General features: G+C 41.9%; 1 protein-coding gene across 2 annotated transcripts in view; it reads right to left on the bottom strand.

Annotated features, from left to right (window-relative positions):
- Positions 1 to 4628: 4628 nt before the first annotated feature.
- GNG7 (G protein subunit gamma 7) overlaps positions 4629 to 15526 on the bottom strand; it is a 65908-nt gene continuing 55010 nt past the window's right edge. For both annotated transcript variants that reach the window (XM_069740129.1, XM_069740138.1), the window contains exons 2-3: positions 10598 to 10718; positions 4629 to 6618 (exon numbers count right to left, since the gene is read on the bottom strand). In XM_069740129.1, the coding sequence (XP_069596230.1) occupies positions 6493 to 6618; positions 10598 to 10678 (207 nt within the window). In that variant the 5' untranslated portion in view covers positions 10679 to 10718 and the 3' untranslated portion in view covers positions 4629 to 6492. The remainder of the gene's footprint in view (positions 6619 to 10597; positions 10719 to 15526) is intronic.

Genomic DNA, 15526 nt, shown 5'->3' on the forward strand with positions numbered 1-15526 from the left:
ACTCGAGTATATACGGTAATTGTTTTAAAAAAATTTGAAATAATAAATCGTGACATTCTCACCTTCCGGCGTCCCTCACAGTGTTCCCGCTCCTCGCAATGCTTCCGTTCCCAGTGATGCTTTGCGACAATGACGTGTGATGACCATTACGTAATCTGAGGTCATTGATTGACGCTAGACATTATTGGGAACAGAAGCATCGCGAGGAGCGGAAACGCTGCTGGGAACGCCGGAAGGTGAGAATATCACGATTTATTATTTATTTTTAAAATTAGCATAGGCAGCATCAATAGTAAAAAGTTTGTCACACTTGTCAAACACTATGTTTGACAAGTGTGACCAACCTGTCCATCAGTTTTCCAAGTGATGCTACAGATCACTTGGAAAATGCTAGTGTTCTGCAAGCTAATTACACTTGCAAAACGCTAGTGTTTTGTGGGAATACGCATGCCACTTCCACATGCGTTTTACCCGTTGCACAGTTGCGGAATTGCGCCAGAAATTTCCACGGCAATTCCGGACATGTGCACATAGCCTAAGTGTGTAAAAAGGCCCCTTAGTCTGTTTCAGTAGGTTCCACAATCATGGGGAAGGGACAGATGTCCAGAAGGCAGTCACTGACACATTCCACAAGGAGGGTAAGCCACAAAAGGTCATTGCTAAAGAAGCTGGCTGTTCAGAGTGCTGTAGCCAAGCATATTAATGGAAAGTTGAGTGGAAGGAAATAGTGTGGTAGAAAAAGGTGCACAAGCAATGGGGATAACCGCAGCCTTGAAAGGATTAAGAAAACGCCATTCAAAAATTTGGGTGATATTTAGAAGGAGTGGACTGCTGCTGGAGTCATTGCTTCAAGAGCCTCCACTCACAGAAGTATCCAGGACATGGGCAACAAGTGTCGCATACCTTGTATCAAGCCACTCATGACGAATAGACAACGCCAGAAGTGTCTTACCTGGGCCAAGGAGAAAAAGAACTGGACTGTTTTATCCAGGGGCCAAGGTGTTGTTTTGAGATGAAAGTAAATTTTGCATTTCATTTGGAAATCAAGGTTGCAGAGTCTGGAGTTTTATCAAGACCAAAGTCAGCGCAGCCATCTACCAGGAAATTTTAGAGCACTTCATGCTTCCCTCTGCTGACAAGCTTTTTGGAGATGGAAATTTCATTCTCCAGCAGGACTTGGCTCCTGTCCACACTGTCAAAAGTACCAATACCTGATTTAAAAACAACAGTATCACTGTGCTTGATTGGCCAGCAAACTCGCCTGACCTTAACCTCATAGAGAACCTATGGGGTATTGTCAAGTGGAAGATGAGACACCAGACCCCACAATGCAGACGAGCTGAAGGCTGCTATCAAAGCATCCTGGGCTTCCATAACACCTCAGCAGTGCCACAGACTGATCACCTCCATGCTACGCCACACTGATGCAGTAATTGATGGAACCTCGACCAAGTATTGAGTGCATTTACTGAACATACATTTCAGTAGGTCAACATTTTGTATTTTAAAATAATTTTTCAAGCTGGAGTTATAAAGTATTCTAATTTACTGAGATAATGACTTTTGGGTTTTCATTGGCTGTAAGCCATAATCATCAACATTAACAGAAATAAAACACTTAAAATAGATCACTCTGTAATGACTCTATATAATATAGGAGTTTCACTTTTTGTATTGAAGAACTGACAAATTAACTTTTTGACGATATTCCAATTTTGTGAGAAGCACTTTTAAAGGGTCCGACGTGAGTGATGAAGACCTGCGCCCAGTGCTGCAAAATATGGTCATGCTATACAAGCTACTCATAAACCGAATAGTGCATTTTCCAGCACGATAAATATTACCAGCTCCATTCACCTGTAAGACCAAACCTGAAAACCTTGCATAAAAGATTTTCCCTGGGGCTCCGGGTGGCATATTACAAATCAGGTTTCCCACAACGTGTGACTGTGCAGCATCTCATTACTCATAGCTTGGCACAGCAGGGCCACACTAGGTTTCTCCTACAGGTGATACACACATATTAAGCAATTGGTTGAACATCACGACAAACGTGAAACAACTCACAGCATTCCTGACATAACTAGAAAGGTGGAGGCGACTTCAGGAATTTACTTAATGACCAGATGATAATATAACAACAATATAAGGAATGAGAATTTCTCTGCAGAGAGGAGACTCCCTTAAGATAGTGTGCATCTTACATTTAACATTAAAATAAGTGGCTGAAGGATGCCATTTCACATTTTATATATAGCAACAAGTGCCTAGAACTCATTTTAGAAAGAAGACCTCAGCAATAATGTATAAGATGATAACAGGGAAAGATTTGTAATACTAAGCATCTCTGAGGGCTCCACCATTGTGACCACCACATCACAAACTTGGGTCCCCAATCTCACGTTCATCATTGCCAACATGACCACAGCGAGGCGTTTGTATGGAATGATCCTGAAACACATGCACCACCAGTCTGGCTGTAGTGAAATTACATCTCAGTGGTCTCACTCCATATAAATTGTGTTCAGGTAGAGGTGTTCAACAAATATCTCACGGAGAGCACACTGATCCATGAAAGCTAAAGGGTTGTTCAGCCTTGGGGAGCAAGCCCACAGTTCCTCTATATGACTGCAGACTTGTGAAGCCTCATGGCGCAGTATGCTCGCTGTGAGGATTCTCTGGTGCGTGACCGCAAGGATGTGATTTGAAATCTTCTGCACACATTCTGACTAGATATGCATGGCATCATGCAATACAAGTGAAGTGAGATTTGAGTGAATTGAGGCAGGATACGTCTAGTCGGAATGCAAATTTCACACTTGCGGTCACATGATCACCCACTCCTGGCTTCGGCGAATCATGGGAAGTGTGCACACTGCGCGCTGTCAGGATTCACAAGTCTGCAGTAGAGCAACTACAGACTTGCTTTGCTTCCCAAGGCTGGACAACCTGATTAATGTACTAGCAGACAAGTAATTTGGAGAGAATTACAGAATGCACTAGTCTCATACATTTTGCAATGCAGGCAAGCAAACGAAGCTGCATACACACTAAGTCACATCTACAATTTGAGGACATGACTGGTCAGAGAATTGAAACTTATTTTTCTGGAATTTTGGAAAGAAGGACTCCTCACCTGAATCACAAACTGTTGGTAAGTGATAAATATTGATTGTTGAAAAGTCCCTTTAAGGCTAGGTTCACATTTGCAGTTGAGTCCGCAGCGTATCGTCCGCAACAGCATGCAACAACGCATGCCAACACATAATAACGCAGCATTTTTATCCGCATCAGCTTACGCATGACGGCAACAAAAAAAAACAGCAGCGTTTGCATGCGTTTTTACATGCTTTTGCGCTTTTTATGCGCATGCGTTTGATATCTCCAGGAGGGCGTGTCTCAATCAGTTCCTGGACATGCGCAGTCCGAAGTACGCAAGCGCATCGAATGTTCCCATAGACAGTAATGCGTCTTAATGCACTCATCTGCACACGCATGCCTGCGCATATTTGCCGGAAATTTTCCGCCTCAAAAATTGCAACATGGTGCGTTAGCCGAACCCCGCCGCACACCGCGAAAAGATGCATGCGTAAGTAAACGCGGGTGAACGCATGCACCTGTGTCTACAATGTAAAAGATATGAAATGAAGACGCATACGGATGTATGTGTCAGAAACGCTGCGGACACAACCACAAATGTGAAACCAGCCTAAGGCTTGAGCAGATGTGCATATGGGAAATCCTCTTTTTCATGCAGAAAAAAGGACTCTCTTCATTCATATTGTCATCCGTATGTCCGTTTTTTTTACATTCAAATAACATCCATTAAAAAAAATAATTTAAGACCAAATGCAGTTTTCTATGTTGAACATTAAAATTGATCTATAAATAACAGATAAAATACAGATGATTCCTTCATAGAATCTTTTGCACTTTCATAGATGTAAATGGGCGAGCCTCAACCAAAAAAACAGAAGAGACGAGTATTCTGCAATTTCTTTCACAGACTCTCGGTCTGTGTAAATGACAGGTCATCTGAACAGCCTATTCAATAACACTGATCCGTGTACTATCCAATTTTAACATGGGTCACATGTACATAAGATACAGTTGTCTGAACCAGTCTAAAATGACAAGTCTGCAGTCACTCTATGTGACTGCAGACTTGTAATTCCTCGCTGTGAGGACTCTCCGGTGTCAGCGCCGCAAACGGTGAACGTGATATGCGTACTTCCGGCCACAATCCGACTAGACTATTTCTGCTGCACTCAATGGATGCGTCCTGTGCGAGGCCAGAAACAGGCTAGTCAAGATTTGGGCAGGGAGTACGCCTATCACATGCTTGCGGTCACGAGAACGCCGTTCCCGGCGCTGACACCGGACAGGCCTCGCAAAATCTCACCCCATAGCTCCTGCCAGTTTATGCTGCAGATATATTACCAACACGATTAAGGATTTCACTACCTGAAACTATTTTATCTACTACCGTGGCATTTTAATTCACCGGCTGCAGTGTTTTCTATTCACACCAATAAAGAAGAATGTTTGGACTTCGTGGAGCTGGATTTTCTTTCTTTGCATGTTCCATGCAACCTACGCATCACTAATAAAACACACATGACAAAAGCTGTAAGTAAAGTGTAGTGAATCTTTATTTCAGTAAACATTGGAACAGCTACACCACAAAATATATAGTTACAGTGCAAAATTATTTGGCACATGATAAAAGTTGACAGCAAAATTGCGAGGATTAATGTGAAGATAAAACACTGTACAGATATTTAGTGAGTTGTCAACATGTTAGTCAAACAGGCAAAAGAACACCAAGGTTTGGAAAATATCGTATACATCAAGAAAAGGAAAGGGGGTCAAACACTGTAAAACACTGGGCAGGTCACTGCGGATTAGTAGAATACAGAATAGAGGAGAAGATCACACCTACAATGTATACCATTCATTACAAAGGGCAACAATACTGCCGACAGAGGGTACACCACAAAACACAAAGAAAAGTCTCCAATGTTACGGGGGCTTAATGTGGGGGTCAGGTCTCCCGCACTGCAGCTGGATCTTAATAGCAAGTAACATAAGATGGGCAAGCTGCTGATGGAAGGATGTATTCCTAATATGCCAGCGCCAATAAAAAGTATACATTATGCAATTACTATTTATGCATTTTCCGAACGTACAGAAGTGAACCGGCACATGAGCTGGGTGCCTAATAATTTGGGATGAGGACTGCCCATTTGCTTCCCTGGAGAGATCTTTAGCTGGTAACTGCTGTCTTTTATCGCTACATATTGCATTGCTTTATCTATGTTAGGACGGTGCCGGACTAGACCGCTACTGATGCTGGTTACATGTTGTTGGCGAGTATCTGTTATAGTGTGTCAGTAAAGACATCATTTGCTAGTGCCCTACTAGCAGGAGACATGGCAGCTGCTGGTTTTATCCTTACCGTACATTAGAAGGATCATTTTTATGATGGCACATTATTTTTTATCTGTGATGCCACAATCCGTACGTTTGTGGCACTTCAAATACCAACGGGCGTTGTACAAAACAAATCAGCGTCTATAAAGGGGTCATAAGAACACAAAACATTTTGTGTCTTAAAGCTAATATCGATCATGGCACCATGCAACAGGAATAGCCATTAGGAATGATGTATAACCAATACAAAACACGCAAGGAAAAGTCATGGAGCTCTAAAACTGCATTACAAAAGACCATCCTCACCCCATGTTGCTGCCGTAACATGCTGGAATGTGATCTACCCCATGGCATACTGTACCTTCATAGAAAGCCCATTTACCTGCTCACAATGGGCATTTTGGATTCAACCCTGAAATGTAACGTGATAGCTAGGGTTTTCATGCTATTTTCAGACATCCAGATGGAATGGAGATATGTAACTACATGGAGGATGGAAGTGAAAATGAGCCATTAGACCGTCATTCATAGATGGTTGTAGAATATATCTGGCTTTCTCCATAAGTTGATCATGTGGTGTAAATAGGGGCTCAGATTGCACTGTTTGTTGCTGCAGCCTAAACCCATAATGACCGTTTGGATAGATCATACCTGCAACCGTCTACTGCCAACTGAAAGAGAAATTGTGGATAGCTGACGAGTGATGGAGGGAGGGTGTCTGAGGATGGCTCAATCTGGAACACAAACTACAGCTGTACAGCAAAGACCTGACACTTATATGTACAGCAAATCCTCTCTGAAGGTACTACTGGCACAAATGTTTCTCCCCAATACACACACACAAAAATAAGAAAACCTACCATTGCAGTCATCTGAATGTGTCAACGTTACATTTGAACTCTAAGTGTCTCTCATATAATATGCAAGACGGTGTTCTTTAATTTTGCAGCTGGCAAAATGTTGAGCTATCTGAGTTATCTGCAGACCATTGTTATCTGGAATCCGGCTCAGATGCCATCAGCTGGTCAAGAAACTGCTGTAACGCTTGGAAGAGGAAAATTATAGGATAGAACATGGCTTTTTGTCCTTGAATGGATTCTCTGACGTCGGCACTCCAACCAGCAGCGGATCATTTTTGGCATGCTGCTCGCAGTAGTTCATAAGATCTGCCGCTGCTTTCGAGACCTAAACAGTTACAGAAAGAATACACCATATGTTATATAATGTGATGAAGAATGATACATGTATCAAACACGCAGGAAAATCTGTCCTGAAGCAGCGTGCGATATGCGTTTCACATTACCGCACCTGTAACAGTCTATTCAGGCTATGTGCACACGTCAGGATTTTCCGGAGCAAAACCGGACATTTTCTGCAAGAAATCTGCATGCGTTTTTTTTTTTGGATTTTTTTGCGTTTTTTCCCGGAGATTTCCCAATGCAATAATATAGTGGGAAATCCGCAAAAAATCCACAAAATTAATGAACATGCTGCGTTTTTTCGCGGAAAAAAATGCATCACGTGCACAAAAATTGCGGAATGCATTCTAAATGATGGGATGCTTATGTATGCATTTTTATAGCGAAAAAAATGCAAAAAATCCGCAACGTCTGCACACAGCCTCATAGAAAAAAAAAAAAAGAATGTAGAAGAACTACAATAGAAATGAATAGTACACAAATTTACTGAAAATAAGAAGAAATAATTAAAAATGACAAAAACAGACAGCCAATGACTGGCATCAACAAACAGCCAAGGTAAAGGATGAGAAATAATAAATATAGTTGTTACAAAGAGGTCATAATCAATAACAAATATATATGTATAATGAGGAACAGGATGACACTGCAATGATCAAAAAATAAATTCAATATCTAAATTCAAGAAGGTGATAAACCATATAAAGTACCATATTTTCCGGATTATAATACATACTTTTTTCCCCCAAAATTTAGGAGGAAAATGGGGGTACGTCTTATAATGCGGATATACCTTACCAGTACCGTTGCTGCAGGCTGGGATGAGGGGGTGTCCGGTGCTGCGGGGGTCTCCATTGCTGCTGTGAAATGCCAGAGCCCCCGCCGTTCCATGGTTTCCTATGCAGTGGACTCCGGGAAAATTGCCACCGGGGCGCGGCGCATGCACAGGTGGAGATCTCGGGAGATGAGATTTCAGCGCTGAGTTCTCATCTCCCGAGATCTTGGTGCCGAGATCTCCATCTGCGCTGCCATTTTCTCGGAGTCCACCGCATAGCAAACCATGGAACTGCGGGGGGTTCTGGCCTTTTACAAAATGTCGGTAGGGCCCCTGCAGCATCGGAGACCCCTGAAGCAGCACCGGACACCAGCAGCGACGCGCAGCACATTGGAACACCCCCTCATCCCAGCCTGTAGCATCACTCCGCTCCTGCCTCCTCCAGGAGCGACCCTAGGACCCCGCTTCACCGCAGCCACCACCCCCAGTAAGCAATAAGATGCATGGATTATAAGAAGCACCACCATTTTATTTAAAAAAAAATGTTTTCCTATTTTTCTCCTCAAAATTGGGGGTGCATCTTATAATCTGAAAAATATGGTAATTCACTCAATAAATAAGCTAAACAAGGAAGTCTCCCAGTCAAGGCATGAGATGAGAATTAACCACAGGAGTATAGAAATAACGTTTTCCAGAGCAAACATTGTGATGCTAGTGTCCCCCGTTTTGGTGCCAAAGAAGGCTTTGGTTAAAGTTTTGTACTGTACTGTAAATTTCTATTGCTATTTTCTTTTTATATGAATAGTATGATAATGGTTTGTAACTATCTACCAAAGTCCAAAAAATCTGAGTATTAGCTAATTTTGCTCTTAGCATCTGTAACATGCCCAACTAAAGCTAAACTGGTATACACAATGAATTCACCAGATGCCCATTATACAACCAATTACACATGCCTTATGTGGCTAAATGTTGACCTCTATCAACTGGTTAAATGAATTCTTCAGGAATAAGAAAAAAAAAAGAACTAAAAGTAACGTCATTCTCTTCAGCATATTTATTAACCTTCTGGTAGAAGGTTTACACAGTAAAATATTAATATTTGCAGATGATACAAATCTATGTTAAGCAGTCAATACAAGACATTATTCTGCTACAGATGGATCTAGGTAAGTTAGAAACTTGGCCGAGAGATGCGGTTTACCAATGATAAATGTAAGGTTATACACATGGGAAGAAGGAATCAATATCACCATTACACACTGAATGGGAAACCACTGGGTAACATGGAGAATGACTTGGGGATCCTAGTTAATGAAAAACTTACCTGGAGCAGCCAGTGCCAGGCAGCAGCTGCCAAGGCAAACAGGATCATGGGGTGCATTAAAAGAGGTCTGGATACACATGATGAGAGCATTATACTGCCTCTGTACAAATCTCTGGTTAGACCGCACATGGAGTACTGTGTCCAGTTTTAGGCATCGTTGCTCAGGAAGGATTTAATGGAACTAGAGCGAGTACAAGGAGGGCAACGAAATTAATAAAGGGGATGGGGAACTACAATACCCAGAGAGATTAGCAAAATTAGGATTATTTAGTCTAGAAAAAAGACGACTGAGGGGCGATCTAATAACGATGTATAAGAATATAAGGGGACATTACAAATATCTCTCCGAGGATCTGTTTATACCAAGGAATGTGACGGTCACAAGGGGGCATTCTCTGCACCTGGAGGAGAGAAGGTTTTTCCACCAACATAGAAGAGGATTCTTTACTGTTAGGGCAGTGAGAATCTGGAATTGCTTGCCTGAGGAGGTGGTGATGGTGAACTCACTGGAGGGGTTCAAGAGAGGCCTGGATGTCTTCCTGGAGCGTAACAGTATTGTATCTTACAGTTATTAGGTTCTGTAGAAGGACGTAGATCTGGGGATTTATTCTGACGGAATATAGGCTGAACTGGATGGACAAATGTCTTTTCTTGGCCTTGCTAACTTTTGTTTACTATTATAAATAATTTCCTAAAGACCTTAAAGGGAACCTGTCACCAGTTTTGGCAGATACAAGTTATGGCCACCCCATTTCAGGGCTTATATTGCATTCTATAATGCTGTATATGTGCCCCAACCTGACCTGCAAGAGAAGAAAAATAACTTATTATACTCACCTGGTGGGCGGTCCAGTCCGATGGGTGTCGCTCTTCTTGATCCGGCGCCTCCCATCTTCTTATGATTTCCGTCCCCCTGCTTCCTTCATGTGGATGACGCGTCCCTGCATCATCCACACAGGCTCCCCGGAATTGCGCTCCTGCGCAGGCGTACTTTGTCTGCCCTGTTGCGCAGGCGTCGGGAAAGGTCAGAGACGCCCAGCGCCTGCGCACTGCATGAAGCAAGCAGGAGGACGGGGATCGTAAGAAGATGGGAGGCGCTGGACCCTTTCTGTAACAATTATTTTTAGATATCAGATGCATGGTTTTTAACAGGGGCAATGATAGTAGCAATCAATTGGATTGGCAATAGCTTTATTTATTTTGTTACCTGCTATTTTCACATATGGTGAAAATAAATGGAAATGTCCAGTTGTTTCGAATTTGAGCACTAGAAATAAGTTTCTACTGAATCCCTATACACATAAGTAAGCTGGCAACTGCTGTGGGGACAGGTTGGTAATTTGAGTGTATATTGAAGCTGTCATTTGTCCAGCGCCATCAACATATGTTCACAATGCAGTACACCACATGTGTACTTTCATGGCATCGCTGCTATGAGGATGACAATGGCACAAGTCTTCAGATCGTCTTCCAGTAGCCAGTGTCCCTTTTCTGTACAGTCTGTCCATTACTCATCTACCATAGTGTACATACAGAAGCACACAGTGACACACACAGACCTCACTGTACAGTTGCTACACAAGGAAATGTACTAGTGCTTGATAAAAGGAACATTGCTCCTAGTGTAATCACTGGAATTCTTGTTGAATAACAATAAAATAGAGGTTACTGTGTGCAAAGGACTACTGATCTGTATAGAAGAGCAGTGTATCGTTGCCCAGATGGCTAGCTAATCAGTTCAGATCAAATATGATTAAAACTAGTAAAATCCCTTAACCTTCCAGTAATCAGGCTTATCCCAGTGGAATCAGCTCAGATGACATTCAGACTGAACAAAAAGATAATGAACGTGTTAAGTAATACCTTAATTCTTTCGATACCGGCCTCGATACGGAGTTGCTCCACCAGCTTTCGAGCTTGCGCTATGTTGTTAGAGGTTGACATTATCTGCCATCAGATCTTTATCCACAATTTGAAGAAATGTCTGAAAAATTAATGAAATATTGATAATGCTTCAAACACCAGAGTCAAGAAAATTAAAGGGGCTCTCCAAAACAGAAAAAAACTAAAGTAAATTTCATTATTCATTCCTAAATATGTTTAAATAGCAAATCACAATTGGCTTTGTTTACTGAGGGAAACAACACAGAATTAAAATGGTCACTGTCCTGTAACACTGCCAGAAACCAGTCCTAGAATGGCGGTAGGTAAGGTACCTGTGAGTATGTGCAGCAGGAAGCTAAGCCCCTTCACATGCAGGAAGCTGGGCTTCTGGAGGATATTCTGATCTCATACTGAAGATAAGGTGGTACATATTCATTTGCAGGTAGGAAGAGACTGCTCACACTGCTGTCCACTATTTTACGGATGTACCGTAATACTAGAAATACCAGGGGTGCTGTGGCAAGAGGCTGCTCACACTGCTGTCCGGCCCGTCTTTCTCGTGTAATACTTGAGATACCAGGGCTGATGAGATAATAAGAGGCTGCTCACACTGCTGTCCATCCTGTCTTTCTTATCTAATACTGGAGATACCAGTGGTGTTGAGGTAAGAGGCTGCTCACACTGCTGTCCATCCTGTCTTTCTTATCTAATACTGGAGATACCAGTGGTGTTGAGGTAAGAGGCTGCTCACACTGCTGTCCATCCTGTCTTTCTTATCTAATACTGGAGATACCAGTGGTGTTGAGGTAAGAGGCTGCTCACACTGCTGTCCATCCTGTCTTTCTTATCTAATACTGGAGATACCAGTGGTGTTGAGGTAAGAGGCTGCTCACACTGCTGTCCATCCTGTTTTTCCGTCCTAATACTGAAGAAATCAGAGGTACTGAGGTAGGAAGAGACTGCTCACACTGCTGTCCATAGTCTTTATAATTTAATACTGGGAATAACAGGGTTACTAAGGTAAGAGGCTGCTCACACTGTTGGTCTCACATCTAATACTTGAGATACCAGGGCGGATCAGATAATAAGAGACCACATACACTGCTGTCCATCCTGTATTTCTTACCCAATACTGGAGATACCAGCATTATTATGGTAAGAGACTGCTCGCTAGCTGTACACTCTGTCTTTCTGATCTAAAAATGGAGATATAGGGGTGCTGAATTAAAAAAAGAAGACCTCTCACACTGCTGTCCACTCTGTATGTCTGATCTAATACTAGAGATATAAAGACTGAGTTCTGTGGGAAGAAGGAGCCGCCCATACTGTTGTCCAGCCTGGCTTTCTGAATTACATGGTATATATAGATATCTCCAAGGCAGAGTAATGGAGCTTCCTACTGCACAGCTCGCAGGACCTATTCTAACATTATTGGACTGGTTTGTGGCAGTGTATTAATGCAGCAGTCATTTTAATATTACATAAAAGTTTTGTGATTTGTTGATTAAATGTATTTAGAAAACTATTTAAAATAACATTTCCTTTAGTTCTGTTTTTTCTATTGAACATGTTTTATGTATATTACATGCAAATATTTTGATTGCACAGCAAGAAAGGTATTCAATAGTGCCGGTAAGGTTGAGTTCTGTAAAATTCAGATGAGAATGAATCATTGTTTTTGGCTAAACTGTGTGTGATTTTTTGAAATATCTCAATGGTACCCCAAAAACCTAGTGGAATATCAAAGATGTCTATTTTTTTATTTTTTTGCCTAGTTGAAAAACTAGTGTGACATTTTAGGCTATATGCACACGTTCAGGTTTTTTCGCGGTTTTTCACGGTAAAAACGCTATAAAAACTAATTAAAAACGCATACATTATGCATTCTATCATTTAGAATGCATTCTGCATGTTATGTGCACATGGATGCGTTTTTTTCTGCGAAAAAAACGCATCGCGGTAAAAAAAAAATGAGCATGTTCATTATTTTTGCGGATTTTCTGCGTTTTTCCCGCAATTCTATGCATTTTGGAAAAAAACGCGTCAAAAACGCGTCAAAATCGCGGTAAAAACGCATGCGGATTTCTGGCAGAAATGTCCGGTTTTTGTCAGGAAAATTTCTGCAAGAAATCCTGACGTGTGCACATACCCTTAAAGCTTATTGAAAAAATCATGCAACATTTTAATGTAATTTAAAAAAAAATGTAAAATTGCAAATAAATTGCATCTTTGAATTTGTCAAATTTATCAAGCGTTGTGGTCTATTTTCTATAAAGCAGAAAAATTCTGTAAAGTTTATGAAATGTGTTTGTTATGAGAGAAAGTTGAGTTGTACTGTTTTGTATCAGTCACACATTCATTTCCAATAATCTCTGAGGCAGGGTCTCCTGCAGATCGGTGTCCGGCCCCCAGCCTGGAACAGCTCATTTATATAAGAAAATGTGGCGCTCTGGATTAAGACATCAGATCTGCCTTTTACCTGCGTGCCCATAGAGACAGCTTAGGAGGGACATTCCTACTGACATTCCTATTTAATGATGAAAGAACTCCCCGAGACATGCTGGGGCGACAACACCACCCAGAAATAATGAAGCCGCTCACACACATATGGCATGGTATAATGCCGCCTTGTGTGCTTTCTCTTTCCCAATAATGACAGGAAGGAACTTTTCTCAAGACGCGCTCGGGCTGAATTCCACTCATAGTTCTCCAACTATGCACCTCAATTATCAGATAAACAAATGAATGTCTTGCAGCTACACGTGAGGCGATATTTATACTGTACATGTGCACGGACAACAGAATAACACATTAACACAGTCATCTTAAAGGGGTTATCTAGTGCCTAAAATATCGATGGCCTATCCCAACGTGTTGTTGGTCATTGCTGGATATTGTGGCTTCTATTTACCAGACAGTGAAGGTCAGTAATGGTAATAGAGCACATCTCTTGTTGTCCAGCTATTGGCATAGGGTGGGTCACAAGAGACCATCGGTGGATCCAGTCGATATCGGAGTTGGAACGACATTAGGATGACAAGTATGAAGGCCTTTAGGCTCGAGCCTGAGACATTTGTGCAGCTGATCCATTGTCCAGACTGGATACAATTCAACCACTTCTGGGCTGAGAACAGGAATCGGTTTGCTGTGTCCCAGGATACAAGCACAGTGGATTCCTAGAACTCCCATGCTCACTGTGCTTCTATTTGACACTGCGTAGACTCACCCGTGGCACGGGTTTAGATTAGATGCAGTAAATCCGCATGGTACAATGAACAAATGTGGATTTACCCGCGTGATTAGAATGCGGCGTTCTGCATGCAGCCACAGTACGCAGCATCCAAAACACTGCTATACCCTGTACCCTGATCATGGGGATGTAGCCTATCAGGAAGCTAAGTTGTTAATAAAAGTGAGGAATACAAACATAAGGCGAAGTTTCCTGCAGATTTTTCCCTTGCTGAGAGTGTGCAGTATCTTACACAGCCAGCATAGTCCGGTAGTTAGTAAGACGTCCCATGCAGACGCTATGGAATTTATCTGCATCGTACACTGGCTGGAGCTATAGGGTGAGATTCAGTGAGGACTGTCCGGTGTCAGCGCCGGGAACGGCTGTTGTGTGACCACAAGTATGTGATATGCGGACTCCTGGCCTTGCGTAAGACACATGCATGAGTGCCCCGGAAACAGTCTAGTCGGACTGTGGCCGGGAATGTGAGGATTCACAAGTCTGCAGTCACTTTGTTGTTTTAGACTGGACAACCCCTTTAAAAGCAAATTTTCTGCACAAAAGGATGCAGCAGAAAACAAACAAACACAGTCTTTACGCTACATGTGAACGTGGCCTAAAAGTTATAACAGTCTGCAGTCTGTCCTCCTGGACACAATTCTTTATTTAATCCATGTGCTTAGACACCGTTGAAACAGATGAACACGACGTGTTTCGGAAATTAATTCATATCCCGGTAGACGGATTTTAGTGCGGGCGCCGGGCAGCTTTGGAACACCATCAACCTGCAGATTAACCCCATATCCGCAGGTTAATAGTGCTGGGTACATGACAGGTTCCCGTTAACTTGAATGGGAGACAGCTGCAGAATCATACATCCTTGCTATGTGCAACATGGGCTAATTTAAACCCCATGTAAATAATGAAGAGGTCACAAAACTCGCCCCAGGAGATGACATGTATTCCTCTCAGCAGCCCCTGCACTGACTGACAGCTGACGCAACAACAGTGTAGGAGTGCTGAGCCACTGGGTGCTGGGGAGTGATTACAGCAGTCGCTCACTGTATACTGAGCAGTGACTGGAGACGCAAGAATGAAGTTTATTTCCTCCCGGTAGCCAGGCCTTCAGCGCGGCGGCTGGGCAGCTTTAGAACGCTAATATCCTGCAGATTAACTCCATATATACAGGATAATAGCGTTTGCCCTGCTATGTGTAGCACAAGCGACAAAGTTTTTTTTTTTAAATATTAAAAAATATAAAGGGTCAAATCGTCCCCCTTTTAAAATAAAATAATAATAAAAAAAACAAAACATATTTGGTATCGCCAGGTTCAGAAATGCCCGATCGATCAAAATATAAAAAGAATTAATCCGATTGGTAAACCATGTAACCAGGAAAAAAATAAATAAATAAAAATGCCAGAATTCCATTTTTGGTTGCCGCAAAATTGCAATAACAAGAGATCAAAACATTGCATCTACGCTAAAATAGTATCAATAAAAACATCAGCTCGACGCGCAAAAAATAAGTCCTTAGGCAGAGTCAAATCCTGAAAAACGACAATAAGGGACTCGGAAGATGGTGCCAATTCTTTTTATGTTTTTTTTTTTTTTTTTTTTTTTTTTACAAACTTTGGATTTTTTTTTACCACTTAAATAAAAAAAAGAACCTAGACATG

This window comes from Ranitomeya imitator, chromosome 1 (genome assembly GCF_032444005.1).
Source record: "Ranitomeya imitator isolate aRanImi1 chromosome 1, aRanImi1.pri, whole genome shotgun sequence".
Classification (NCBI taxonomy): domain Eukaryota; kingdom Metazoa; phylum Chordata; class Amphibia; order Anura; family Dendrobatidae; genus Ranitomeya; species Ranitomeya imitator.